The 13,651-nt window shown below is 53.7% G+C and overlaps 1 protein-coding gene across 2 annotated transcripts in view; it reads left to right on the top strand.

Moving 5' to 3' along the window:
- Positions 1-6,038, top strand: part of LOC111157188 (shroom family member 2) — a 133,545-nt gene extending 127,507 nt beyond the window's left edge. The window contains exons 9-10 of one of the 2 annotated variants that reach the window (XM_022518476.1): positions 332-604; positions 3,277-6,038. In XM_022518476.1, the coding sequence (XP_022374184.1) occupies positions 332-604; positions 3,277-3,543 (540 nt within the window). In that variant the 3' untranslated portion in view covers positions 3,544-6,038. The remainder of the gene's footprint in view (positions 1-331; positions 605-3,276) is intronic. The other variant, XM_022518477.1, reaches the window with a different exon arrangement.
- Positions 6,039-13,651: the final 7,613 nt, after the last annotated feature.

The raw sequence follows: 13,651 nt of genomic DNA, 5'->3' as shown, positions 1-13,651 counted from the left end.
CTCATTTGATGCAAAATGAACTCTTACCGAGTTCAGCTGAATTCCACGCAGGCCGCTTAGGTGGGACCACGGACTGCCGCCGTGGCTGGAGGGGCTGGGTTGGGACCACCCTGGTGAGCGCTTGCACGCCACCCCTGTCCCCACAGCAGGAGCTCATCGAGAGCATCAGTCGCAAGCTGCAGGTGCTCATTTGATGCAAAATGAACTCTTACCGAGTTCAGCTGAATTCCACGCAGGCCACTTAGGTGGGACCACGGACTGCCACCGTGGCTGGAGGGGCTAGGTTGGGACCACCCTGGTGAGCGCTTGCACGCCACCCCTGTCCCCACAGCAGGAGCTCATCGAGAGCATCAGTCGCAAGCTGCAGGTGTTGCGGGAGGCCCGGGAGAGCCTGCTGGAGGACATCCAGGCCAACAGTGCACTTGGGGATGAGGTGGAGGCCATTGCCAAAGATGTCTGCAAACCCAACGAGTTCGACAAGTTCCGGATGTTCATCGGGGACCTGGACAAAGTAGTGAACCTTCTGCTGTCGCTGTCCGGCCGCCTGGCCCGTGTGGAAAATGCCCTCAATAATTTGGACGACAGCACTTCTCCTGGTGACCGGGTAGGTGCAGCGTGTCTGAGCTGGACGTTGGGGGGCCCGTGGGCAGGTCGTGTGTGGGGTGCCAGGAGTTCCCGCCGGGAAGCCTCGCGCAGTTCCTAGGCAGCGCGCCTGGGACTCTCCATCTCTTTCCGCAGAAATGCCCCTGACAGGCGCTGCCAGGGCGCACGGGGCCTTGGGCACTGCTCTTGCTGGACGGCAGGGCTGCCGTGCTGTTGGGGAACAACTGTGGCTTCTTTGTGACACCTTTCTATTCGCTCCCAGGGATCTTTCCTGATCACGGTCTTTCCCTTGGAAATTATCTTTTCCGCTTGACCACATGGAAGTGGAGCTCATCAGCTCTGACAAATTATAAGCACTCGGTGGTCACGGAATTCACTTTTGTTGCTGCTTTTAACGGGAGTGCACACGGCAGTCTGGAGAGAACCAGCGGCCTTGTCTGCCTTTCCTCCCTTGCTTGAGGTGTGCAGCTTGGAGCATGTCTATTAGCGGGTTTCTGTGTCCGTTTCTGACCTGCAAGACACGGGAAGTCATGTTTGCTTTGCTGCCTTTCCTTCCTGGGTCAAATACCAGTAAAACATTGAGTTTGATTCTTTGGTAGGTCTTCAGATGGTCATCTTGAATATTGATAAGACACCTTAACTTCTATGAAAGGGAGGCAGAAGAGGCAGCCCTCTCCCTTACTCCCCGTGAGAGGGTGTCGGCCACATAAATCTTCTGGAGTGTGGCTTTCAGACTGTTGTAGTTCTGGGCCTCGCTGAGTCATTAGTAACCACCATTTGAACGTGCTATAGGAGCATTTAAACAACTGAGACCCTTGGGTGGTGTGCAGATTCCATGTTTCTGTCTTGCCTATCTTCTCCAGGTCTATCTAGAAACAGGAAAATAAACATAAATAGAAAACAGATTTGTTTATATGTAATTGCAGTGTTCTCAGGCATTAATTTGAGGGAAAAGGTAGTGTGGTCTTTGCAGCTCAGCCCATTTTAATCCATCTTTCCCTCTCTGTGTGTGCAACGGACAGAGACTTCATTTAGAATTCAGGGATGATAGAGGTGCCTGGGGGTTTCAGTGGGTTAAGCTTCTGCCTTCGGCTCAGGTCATGATCCCGGGGTCCTGGGATCGAGCCACGAGTCGGGCTCCCTGCTCAGTGGGGAGTCTGCTTCCCCCTCTGCCTCTGCTTGTGCTGTCTCAAATGAATAAAAAAAAAGTCTTTTTTAAAAAAGTTGAACAGATGCTAGAAAGAGTCACAGCACTAAGGACCATGGCCATGGTCCTCTCAGATACCAGGCTCTGTAGGGAGCATGCATCAGCAGCCCTCACTGCATCGCGGGGGTCTTCTAAACGCAGGGTCTCATTGCCCTGGCCAGGTGCGGTGCAGTGCTCCAGTGTCCAGCAGCACCGCCAGCGGAGGAGAGCCTGTCAGTCAGCTGCAGCTTGGGGAAGCCAAGGTTTCCAGAGACGGACATGGTAACCATTTAGAAGACACGGAGGGAGGTTTTACAAGTCTCCCTCCATCTTTGCAGTTAGAAATTGAGTACGTGGGTCAGTGCGAACACGTCGGGTCCTCCCCCGAAATCTGTGCAGCTTCCTGTCACCGGTCAGCCCAGATGGCGTTAACAGCCCAAGCGGACTTTTAGAACCAGTTGACATCTGTTTTCCTTTGCATAGGGACCAATTGCTTTGCCTCCCCTCTTTCCGTGAAAACTCCCCGAACATTAGTTTGACGTGGAGATGGAGGTGTCCCACAGGAGTGGGCGGGAAGGCCCTGCACACAGTGGGGTCCGGGCTGCGTCCCAGCGCTGTCCCTGTGCCTGGGCATTTTGCAAAGCGTTGCCATGTCCCAGACGCTCGTGCGCAGCTGTCAGGAACGGTCCATGGCCAAGACGCAAAGTGGCGGAAAACTGAAGGGGCTGTCCTGGTGGCCGGGGAGTTGAATCCCCGCCTCCCTCGGCGGACACTGGGAGATACTGCGGAATGTGCCCAGCGCTTCCCTTCTTAGTTTTCATTAATCTCGAAGGGGGTCGGGTTGGTTCGTGTGTGTTTCATAAACAGAGAATGACAGTGAGGGCCGCGTTTTGGGAATGGGGTTGTCTGTGCCCCCCCAGGGAGTGTCCCCCGTCACCTTGTCTCTTCTGCCTGTCCTCGCTCCCCCACCTCATCCTTCGGCAAGTTTGCACAGAGGCTCCTCCTGCCAGAAGCATGTAGGATCCTGCTCTGGGAGTTCTTAAGCATCTCTTCCTTTTGCCGACTTCCCCATAGTCTTGTCACAGACAGGCCTGTGGCCCACCTGGCATCCCTAAGTCCGTCACACCTCTCGAGCTTCTCGGAATTCTGTAGTTGTCTGTGTCTGGACGGCCCTTGTCATCCCGGCTGTTTCTCTGAGCCATTCAAGGCCACGGCCCGTGGGAAGAAGTGGAAGCAGGACAGGCCTGAGGGTGCTTACGGGCGGGTCAGGCCTGGGGCCGGCTGTGGCCTCCCAGTGCGTTCGCCCCTGTCCCACGGATCCCGATCTCCAGCCCCCAACCTGTGTGTCCCAGCCCCCGTGCGATCTCGGGTCGCTGTCTTGGCTGTCCCAGCTCCCAGCCTCACCAGCGCTGTCGGGCTGTCGGGCTGTCGGCCGGAGCCCTGCTCCAGCCCCGCTCCTCAGTGGGTTCGTTTCTCTCTCTCCGCAGCAGTCACTGCTCGAGAAGCAGCGGATGCTCATCCAGCAGCACGAGGACGCCAAGGAGCTGAAGGAGAACCTGGACCGCCGGGAGCGCGTTGTGCTCGACATCCTGGCCAGCTACCTGAGTGAGGAGAGCCTGGCCGACTACGAGCACTTCGTGAAGATGAAGTCGGCTCTCATCATCGAGCAGCGGGAACTGGAGGACAAGATACACCTGGGGGAGGAGCAGCTGAAGTGCCTGTTCGACAGCCTCCAGCCCGACAGAGCCAAATAAGGGGAGCCCTCCCTGGCGGAGGACGGAAGCTGGCGCCGGGCGCTCCGTTCCCGAGGAGGCGAGTAGGAACCCCAGCCTCTCTCTGGCTCCTGGAGCACAAATCCTCCGGTAGCAAAACAGCTGTTAGGAAAGCAATAACTGTGTGTGTGTTTGCGATGGTCTATTTAATTCTTTGGTTCCCCTTTTGAATGTGCCGCAGCATGTCTCCCCGTTAGCCATCTTTCCTTTGCAAGTCACACTCGTGGCGGCGGGCTCCAGTGGATGGCGACTTGGTTGGGTCCAGACTGTGGGCTCCTGCCGCGTGGCGATGCAAGGGGTCGTTTCCACGGGTGGGTCTGCCCTTCCTCCCATCTTCCCATCCTGAAGCAGCCGCTCGGGAAGCTGAGCGGGTCCATAAGGTGCGTGAGGGGAGACCCTGGCGCACGTCTTGTCCTGTGATTCATCCAAAGCCTGGGCTGCCGCGTGTCCTCCCTGTTCGTCAGGTGGTGTGGACCATTCATTGTCCTCCTTCCTTGTCCCCCAGCAAAAACTGTGATGATCTGTGATGGTCATGCATTAACATTTTGGAAAGGTGAATCATTTCCAAGTGGTTAAAAACCAACCATGGAACGAGTCACCAACGTGTTGGGTTCACTCATTCTGAAATCGCCACTTAGAGAAATAGCATGCATGCTGTAAAACACAGGCACAGAGCAGATAGTTTCAGTCCTGGTATCCCGGTTCCAGGGCTGTTTCCTTGCAAAGAGAAATTACTCGGTTCATAGTATGTCCCGTAGTGTGATGTGCTTGCTAGACGTCTGTTTCCTGAGACCAGCAGCAGATTTCTAAAGCTCATTTTTCCCCAGAATGCTTACTTTGTGTGCACTGGGTCATTAACGATCATTGGCTTCTTGTCCCCTTTTGCCTCTTCAAATCCACTACCATGCCGTGGAAGGGTTCCGTTCCATTTACGTGTAAGAACCTTTTCTCTGGCCTTTCAGAGGCCGTATGGACTCTACAAGCCCTAAACCTGACCTTTGGCCACAGATTCTATAGGTTCTGTGGCCTTTTCATTGGTTGAAATGACAAGATTCTAACAAGAGTCTGTTCACTCACAAAACACTGTCGTGCTGTCCATTTCCGGTGGAGAAGTCACAGACTGGGAGAAAAGATTTGCCGGTCACATCTGTGACAGAGGATCTGTATCTGGACCGTGCAGAGAACTTTCAGAGCTCCACAGCAAGAGAGCACACAGCCCCGTTAGCACGTGGGCAAGAGACATAACTTGGCGCTCCACTGAACAGGGCACAGGTGTGCGTGGCAAACCAGCATGTGGGACAATGTCTGCCCGCCAACGGCTTGGTTGTCATCGGTGTTTTATCTGTGTCGCTGCAGACCCGCTGTGCTGCTTCCCAGACGCTCCTCTGATTCGGTGCCTGGTAAATGGCAGGGGAACCCCACGATGACTTCCTGTCGGGGTGATATCCAGATACTTGTTTGATAAAGGGATCATCTGGATCCTCGTTTCCCCGTATTGCCGTGGAAGTTTTCCAACAGGTGGGGGGACGTCCTTTTGTCAGCAGAGTGTTCCCTTCCCGAAACACACGTGCACACGAGTGTCTTAACTGACCGATGTCTGTACTTCCTGCGCCGGGGGGTGAGCTGGACTCCTGAGCCACGGCACGGATGTCTGTGCGCCCCTGCCCAGAGGGGTCCAAACTGGCAGGCTTCAGTCATGCAGGCAATAAACACTCTTCCTGGCAACCCAGCCATGCCAAAGAGACGAATGCCTTTTCACAAGTTGTCATTCCTATCAAATTAAGCTACTTCTGACTTGAAGAATGCCCATTCTGCCAATGAAGTGTCCTCCTTGCCTCCTGGTGTAGTCCCTTGCTGTGAAAACTGGTCACTTCAGAAAAGGTGAGGCCGGCTGTCCCCGGACCTCCGTCACTCTCCCCCACGGGGACAACCGCAGTAATTTGACTGTATTTTGCTTTTAATTTACACAAAGCTTTTATCTGTGATCCTTTCCCCTCAAACACAGTATTGTGAACCATTTTGATGATAAATATGTAAAATGTGAATAATGGAATTTATGTGTCTGTGTCCAGCCTTTTGAGGTCTCTGGAGGACATTCTCTTCTACGTAGCAATATGGAACGCTCCACTGTGCTTTCAGCAAAGCACATGTCACCGTTACGGTCCTGTGCCCTTCCCGTTGGCCTCTTAGACGTCTGGTTAGCGGGGGCCCAAAGAGTCCAGTGAGTCGGTGGATGTAACTTTGTAAATACCATGTTATTGCATACAAGAACAGCCTGGTGCTAACGTTCTGCCCTTGGCGTTCGTAGGTGGTGGCTGACTCCTCCCCCCGCCATAGCTCGGCTCTGCGATGCCCTGTACTTCGGGATTTCAGTCAGGGCCGCTGCCCGTGGCTTTTATCCTGCTTCCACTGTGGAAAATGTGTATGTACTTCATGCTCGACACTCACCACCTCTCAACACATCGTCCTGCTTGACTTTAACAAAATAAATGGTGTCTTGGAGTGAATGGAGCATGTCTCCGATTTACCTGTGTTATGTCTTTTGTAAGTAACCAGACCGTCCTCCCCGTAGGTCAGATTCTGATAAACTGGGGGGCTTGGGATTGGTCTGTGTGTCACCATGTGCCAGTCTACCCCAGGCTCATCCGTTTGCAGTCAGGACAAAGCCGGGGACCCAGGCTGGATCAGTTAGCTGTTGCCGTCGTGATGCTGTGTAACAGGCAGCTATGAACATGCATTGTGCGCAGATGCCTCTCTGGAGCTCATGAATTCGTAGATCCTGATGCCCTCTGCTCCGCGTGTCTGGCATCGTGCTCCTGGAACCGGCAGTCTGGCCTGGGGACGTCCAGGGCAGGTGCGTGAGAGAACCATCATGGTCGCAAAGCTGTTTTCCCACGTACCTGGTTCTGTCACGCCTGCGTACCTTCCGCTGTCAAAGCAAGTCTCCCAGCTGAACACAGAGTGGTGGTGGGGGGGGGTCTGTCCCCTTGCTTGGGCGGGAGGAACTGTGAAGTCATGTGCCAGAGGGTGGGTACAGGGTGTGACGAATCAGCGCTGGCCTCCATCTCCCACACCAGCATCCTGGACCCAGAAGTCAGGTTCCCCGAGCAAGGCCCCCTCTGCCGCTCCCTAGCCTGGTGGCCATGGGCAAAGCACTTGGTCTCTCCGAGCCTCCGAGGGTCGCCCTCTGGAACTGGGGAAGGGCTGCGGAAATCAGCCGAGCTCACCCATGATCACGTGCTGAGACGTCGGGCCGAATTCAGGAGAGCGCTGTGACAGTGCGGCTCTGGGGTGTCCCGCGTCCCATCTGCATCCAGGGAGGAGCGCCTTCCCGGAGCGGACCTGCCAGAGCGGAGCACTTACTCTGCTTGGGAGGATCAGAAAGGTTCTGTTCTGGAGAAGGTTTGTGGGACCTGCAGGCTAGACAGGAAGGGGAGGGTCTGTTGAATAGAGTTAGAGTGCGTTATTTACTGAGAATGGGAAAAAATGCACAAGTTCAGCTTTTATAAAAGTGGATGAACACCGCCCATTTGTTTTCACTTCTGGCCTCTGCCCAGGCTACTTCAGGTCGTGGCGTCTGAGTTCTGAATTGGTCAGGAGAGGAGTAACGGAACAATTCAGATGCGGCCGTGGGTTGCCGCTCTGCTGCAAGGCTGCGATCCTGCCACCGTGTCCCGTGACCCACGGGTAACGAAATGTGCGTTTCTGTCCCCGAGCCCTTGCGTGCTCAGGCTGGTGAACCACACTGGCGACCGTGTGGTCTTTGCTGCAGGCCTGTCAGACTTCTTGAGGGTGAGCGCCCTGGGGTACCCCGACACACGGTCTGGGATGTGGGGACCCCAGATGTTCACTCCATTTTCAGACCTGTCTGCTGTTCTGTTGCACGTCTGTGCCCTACAAGACAGGCATTCTGGAAGCATGTTTTCTGCATCTCCCGTTAAAGAGAAGAAAGACAATGCGCGACGCTCGGTGGGTTCATTCTTGTACGTGGTGCGTCTTGAGTCAACGTGATCCAGTGAGCATCCCACGAAGCCCAAACTGTGTAGTCCTAGCCTCCTGCCTCTCCACCAGATGCCCCAAACACTCATGGCCATGCCAGCGCCACTGGAGACAGGCAGGCGGAGAGGACAGAGATGGTAGTACAGCGCAGGGACAGAGTCTTTGGCAGATTCAACCAAAGCATAGAGCTCTGCTGGCTTCCATCTGGTCATCAGATTCAAAGTCGAGGCCTGCCCGATAGCGTTCTCCAACCTGGCGAAGACCATGTCAAGGGGTGTTCACGCGGCTGATGGCACCAGGAGGGGGACACAGCTGCCGTCCCTGGAGGGCTTTAAGAAGGATGCAGTTTGCATCCCAAAGTGAGGGAAGTTCTTTAAAAACAAGGCCAAGCCTTACCAGTTGGGCTCCACATGGGGCCCAGTCAAAAGAGAATAAGATGACACAAAAATAAAAAAGTAAAACAAACCCTTGTTAGGTCCCAACACCAGGACACAGCGTTTTTTCATTGATCAGCACACCTCTTTGCTTTCTTTCCTTTGTCATGTAGAAAGGGGGACCAAGACAATGGAAGAGGGGCCACTCAAAACAGGGAACCCGGCAAACATGCTTAACCCTAGGACGCATCCCGGGCAGCAAAAGGACATCCGCCGGCCTCGTGGTGACGTCTGAGCAAGTCCCGAGAGCGTAGTGTTGTGTGCACAGTGATTTCTGGCTTCTGATAGTCGCACCATGGCTACGTAAGCGGTTTGCATTTGGCAAGTGTGGGTGGAGGCTGGAGAGGTCTGTGCCGCTTGCAACGTTTTCGTAGGTCTGAAGCTGTTTCGGGATGGAAAAGTTAGATTTTTTTTTTTTTTTTTCCAGTTTTCAAGGTTTTCCTTTTGCTCCTCCAAAGGCCCTGCCTCATATCTTTCTAGTCCTCTCATGTCCTCTGGGGAGAGGAGCTCCCGTCTGTGCAGTTCCAGTATGTTGTCCTGAACAGGATCCAGCGGAACGAGTCTCGGGGCTCGTGCTTGCGTGTGCTTCTGACCCCAGCGCCTGTTCTGCTTTGTGCAGTTTGAGTTTCTCTAACATGCTTGCCCACGAGGCCATCAGCCCTCAGAGCTCAAGGTGGGGAGCTGTGTAGATCCATGCTTGTCTGCTGGGTGCCTGGTACGAGTGAGCGCTCACTGTACCCACGAGTATTGAACAAGCAAGTGAACAAAGCAGGGCACACAGTGTGCGTCACGGAGCAGCGTGAGGTCGCCTCCGCTTTTCCCTCGGGACCTCTGTGGGTCGATCAGGCCCTTCGCATGCTCTATCCCCTCTCGCGCCAAGAATGGTTATTGTCCTTCCGGCACAGATAAAGATGCTCAAGCTGTCAGACCTATTGCCAAGGGACATAACACATTCACGTATCTCCTTTCCTCCTCTCTCTCCTTTCCTTTCTTCCGCCCCAAAGAAGCAGGAGTATACCAACCACATTTTTGAAATTTTTCTATTTAACAAGGTTGGTGGAGGGGCACCTGGGCGGCTCAGTTGGGTTAAGGATCTGCCCTTGGCTCAGGTCATGATGCAGGGGTCCTGGATCGAATCCCACATCGGGCTCCCTGCTCAGCAGGAAGTCTGCTTCTCCCTGTGCCTGTCCTCCTGGTCATGCTGTCTCACTCTCTCTCTCTCATATAAATAAATAAACTCTTTAAAAGAAAAGTTGGGAACTTTTCCCTTAACTATTCAACATAGTGTTGAATTGCTGGGTAATACTGCACTCGAAGGATATAAATGGTTCACCGAGTGTATTCTCGGAATGGAGTTTTTTCTTGTTCTTCCCCAGTTGTAACCTTGGTTATAAAGGTCACTGGGTGTATGTTTCACTTACATCTTTGTACATATCTCTATTCATTTTCTTGGGATAAATACCTTATCGTGGAAACCCTAAGCAATTCTGGAGAAATTTGGGTTTCTATATAGAACTAGTCCTAGGTGCCGGTCAGCTGACATGATAGGACTTTCCAGTAACTTCATGTCTACAGAAGCCCCATTGGAAGCTATTCCCAATCGTAGGTCAGGTCAGTTTCTCACAGACGAGGAATTATTACGCATAGCCCGGACGGTCTCCCCCGTGTGTGTTGTGTCAACAAGGCTGTAGTCCAGGCTCAGAGAAAAGGAGGCGCTCCCCCATGAATTAAGGGCATCGTCTCTAGTGTTAGCTGCCCGCAGTCTTTCACAGCGCGGCATGGCCTGGTGGGTGCCATTTCTGCCTACACCTACCTACACACATTGCCACAGCCTATTAAAAAAAAAAAAACAGTCCATCCTTCCTGAAGATGTGGGTTAGATGCCGTGCCAGGGACAAGAGAAGCAGCAAGGAGACAGGTCTGACTGAGATATATCTTAAAAGCGGGCTCTGGGCACCTGGGTAGCTCAGTGGATTAAAGCCTCTGCCTTTGGCTCAGGTCATGATCTCAGGGTCCTGGAATCGGGCCCCGCATAGGGCTCCCTGCTTAGCAGGGAGCCTGCTTCCCCCTCTCTCTCTGCCTGCCTCTCTGCCTATTTGTGATCTATCAGATAAATAAAAATCTTAAAAAAGAAAAAAAGCGGTTTCTGATGGTCCACTGGTAAGCCTTACCTACCCCTCAAAGAAAACCTGATGGAGAGGATACGTGACGAAGAAAAGAAAGCAAAGGGGTGTGCTGATCAATGAAAGAACAGTACATCTTGGCGTTGGGGACCGAACAGCCAAGAGTTTGTTTTATTTTTTTATTTGTTTTTAGTTTTGTGTTCTCTTACTCTCTTTTGAGTGGGCCCCACATGGAGCCCAACAGGGGCCCCAACTCACAACCCTAAGACTAAGTAAGGCCCAAAGACCAAGGCCCAAGCTGCCATCAAGAGGCTGCCGTCTAACCACCTGAGCCCCGCCCTGGGCGTCCCCCGTACCTAGCAACCGAGAACTTGGAAAGCCAGGACAATGGGGGGCAGAATGTGGGGATCGCGGAAGGCGGGGGGGACGGCCTTAAAAGCGAGCGGCTGGCCGGTGCGGCAGCAGAGATCTCCTGTGGGCCCTGCGGAAGGGCCGCCACGGAGAAGCACTGAAGGTGGCCTTAGAGGAGCGGCGTGGGCTTCTCCACGCCCAGCCGGGTAGCAGACTGTCCTCTTCCCCAGACACTCGCTCCCCGGGAGACCACGTCCCTGCTGGGCGGAGGTATGGCCCTCTCGCTGTGTGTGTGACGGTGGGGAGGAGAACACAGACGGGTCGCTTGACCACACTAAGTGTGCGGTTTGGGGGCACGTGTATGATGGCCCCCACCATCCCCGTCCGGGACCCCTTCCTCTTCCCAAACGGAAGCCCTGTCCCCGTGGAGCGCCCCCTGCCACATTCCTCTGTCCCCAGCCCCTGGCCACCGTGTCCTGCTTCCTATGTCTAGGACTCCGGCTGCTCTAGGTGCTGCCTGGAAGCGAGTCCCGCGCTTCGTCCCAGGGACTGGCTTGTTTCCCTGCGGTGTCTGCAAGGCTCGTCCGAGTCGGAGCCGGTGTGAGACTCCCTTCCTCTTTCAGGCTAGTAGGGACTCGGGGGGTGTAGAGACCCCGTTTTGTCTCTCCAGCCATCCGTGCTGGACACTCGGGTTTCTGCCTCTTGGCTGTGAATGTCGGGGCCGGGGGTGGGGGGCGCGGGTGTCTTTCTCTTCCGTTGGGTCTGCACCAGGAGCTGGGATTGCTGGATCACGCGTAATTTCACGTTTAATTTTTCGAGTTTTTATCGTGTTTCCTGTCCTCTCCTCCATTGTGTTTTGACTCCTTGATCATCCTACAAGTGTTCGTCTCAGTCGCTCTCAAAGATGAACTTGCTGTTCCTTGCTCTCCCATCCGGATGCCCCCTCCTGGTCTCTCCTGGCGTGGATTCGAGTGGCAGCACACCAGCGTCCCCCACCAGGGCAGACCGAGGGCGCTGGACGGGGCTGACCAGCGCAGGGCGCGGTGCCCTTCCCCCCGGCGCCACCTAACCCCATTTCTCTCTCCCTTCCGTAGCCTTTGTGCTGTGACGCCACAGGCACGTCGTCATGAGACAGCCTCACAGGGTTTTTGTAGGTCACCACCGCTTTTGCTGGTATTTCATTGCCCGGTTTCAGGTCCATCTTTCATCCTCCACAAGGCCCATCTCTGCTGAAACTGCTTCTCTGCACGTGTCCTCACCCTCTGCTTCCCCCTTTTCTCTTTCATATTCTCCCATTACCCGATATATGGAGCCCTCCAATTGGGTCTCCTTGGCTAGTAAAACAAACAAACAAACAAAATATCTGACCGTCTCTGGGACAGGCCATTGTTCCCCATTAGACCTAGAGACTTTCCAGTCTGAACCAAAGACGCGTCAGAAGTCAGGCAAAGTGTGAGGTATACGTTACAAATGTTAGTGAAGACTAGCACCTACTAGAACACTCCACTGAAAGGTTTCCCATCTTGGAGAAAGCATTTCAGAGTTCACAAAGCTCTGTTAAATTCGAAGGCTGGAAACTACGTTCAGGTTATGAGCCAGAGTCTGGTAAGAATATCTGTGTTTTAAACTTCCCGAGGCCAGAAAATAACCAGAAAACTACAATGAGGCTCAGTCTTAAAGTGCCTCTTATCCCTAAGGGTCTTTTACACGGAGCGCCCATGGTGATTCCATATACACAGTCGTCAAACCCAGATAGGCGAGCCACAGCAAGCCTTACAAGGAGGCGGGGAAAGTAGAGTCCTCCTACCTTGCTGGTGGGATTAGCAAATGGTGCGGCCATGTAGGGAAACAATTTGGTGGTCCCCCAAAATGTAGACATAGAGTTACCCTGTGACCCAGCAGTTCTGCTCCTAGGTACATACCCAAGAGAAATGAAACCATATCCATACACACACTTAGACATTACCGTTCACAGCAGCATCCTCATAACAACCCAAAAAGGAAAACCACACGAGTACCCACCTTCTGCTAAGTAAACGGTAGTGTAGCTGTACAGTGGAATATTACTGGGCCATGAAAAGGAACAGAGTCCCCACACATCTATAGATGAGCCCCCAAAACATGATGTTCAGAAGAAGCCAGACACACAGGCCGCATATGGTTGGACTCTGTTTATGGGAGCTACCCAGAACAGGCAGATCTGTAAGAACCAGGGGTGGGGGTGGGGTGGAGCAGGAAGTAAGGAGGAACTCCTAAGGAGTACGGCATTGCCTTTATGATTCTCTTAGGGAGTCCTCCTTCCTTTTAGCAAACGGTAGACGAACCCTAAAATGGCTGTCCTTTCCACTCAGCTCCCATGTCACAATGGCCCCATTATTCCAGAATTCTCTCCCAAGGTTTTAGAATGTTGGATAAGTGCTGATGTAGGTTTGTCAGTGGTTCATAAGTGGGGCCAGAGGACTTTGATGAGATGAGATCCAGACTGTTGTGACAACATCCTTCAAAGTCCCAGTGGTCTCATCCGATGGTGGGTTGGAAGTGGCCTGTTAGGAGAGAAGGCATTGGCTGCCTGATGGCAGAGGGGATAGCAAGCATCCGCAGAAGGTAAGTAACCCCAGACTGATGGCGAGAAGCAAATCTCCCCCGGAGCCAAAGACAAACGGGTCAGTGTGTCCACTTTTCCCATTAGGTCATGGAGCTTTGTAACATTTACATGAGAGCAAGAATGTGATCATGTTCCTCTTGGCCTCCTGGCAGGGTTACAGAGAGCCTAGGGGTTCTGTTAGGAGTTTCTGACTCAACAGGCCATCAGCACTGGGCTGGGTCTCCATCCTACAGATGAGCTCAGGTTTGAGCAGGAGTTTTCTGGAGGAGGCCTCCGGGGACCCATCTGGCGCACTCAACCAAGTCCCCACGCCGCCTGGGTCCCGGCCTCCTGCTAAGTGAATTATGAGTAAGTGAGACACTGTTTTCTGCCCAGCTGGAGGGCGTGTGCCACTGAGTACTTACGACAAGCACCACAAATGCTATCGTAACCGTTTGTGCAAGGTGGGTAGTGTTCCATCGTACGGATAACCCCACAATTCCTTTGTCCCTCCTACAGTAGGTGGTGGTTTCGGTTGTCCCCATCTCTATCCTGAGCCACGCTTCTGCTGATGTATGCCTCTTTCCCTCCGTCTATAG

This window comes from Enhydra lutris, unplaced genomic scaffold (genome assembly GCF_002288905.1).
Source record: "Enhydra lutris kenyoni isolate GAN:26980312 unplaced genomic scaffold, ASM228890v2 scaffoldscaffold52, whole genome shotgun sequence".
NCBI lineage: Eukaryota > Metazoa > Chordata > Mammalia > Carnivora > Mustelidae > Enhydra > Enhydra lutris.
Note: the sequence above shows the minus strand (reverse complement) of the source record. Positions and strands in the feature narration are given on the sequence as shown.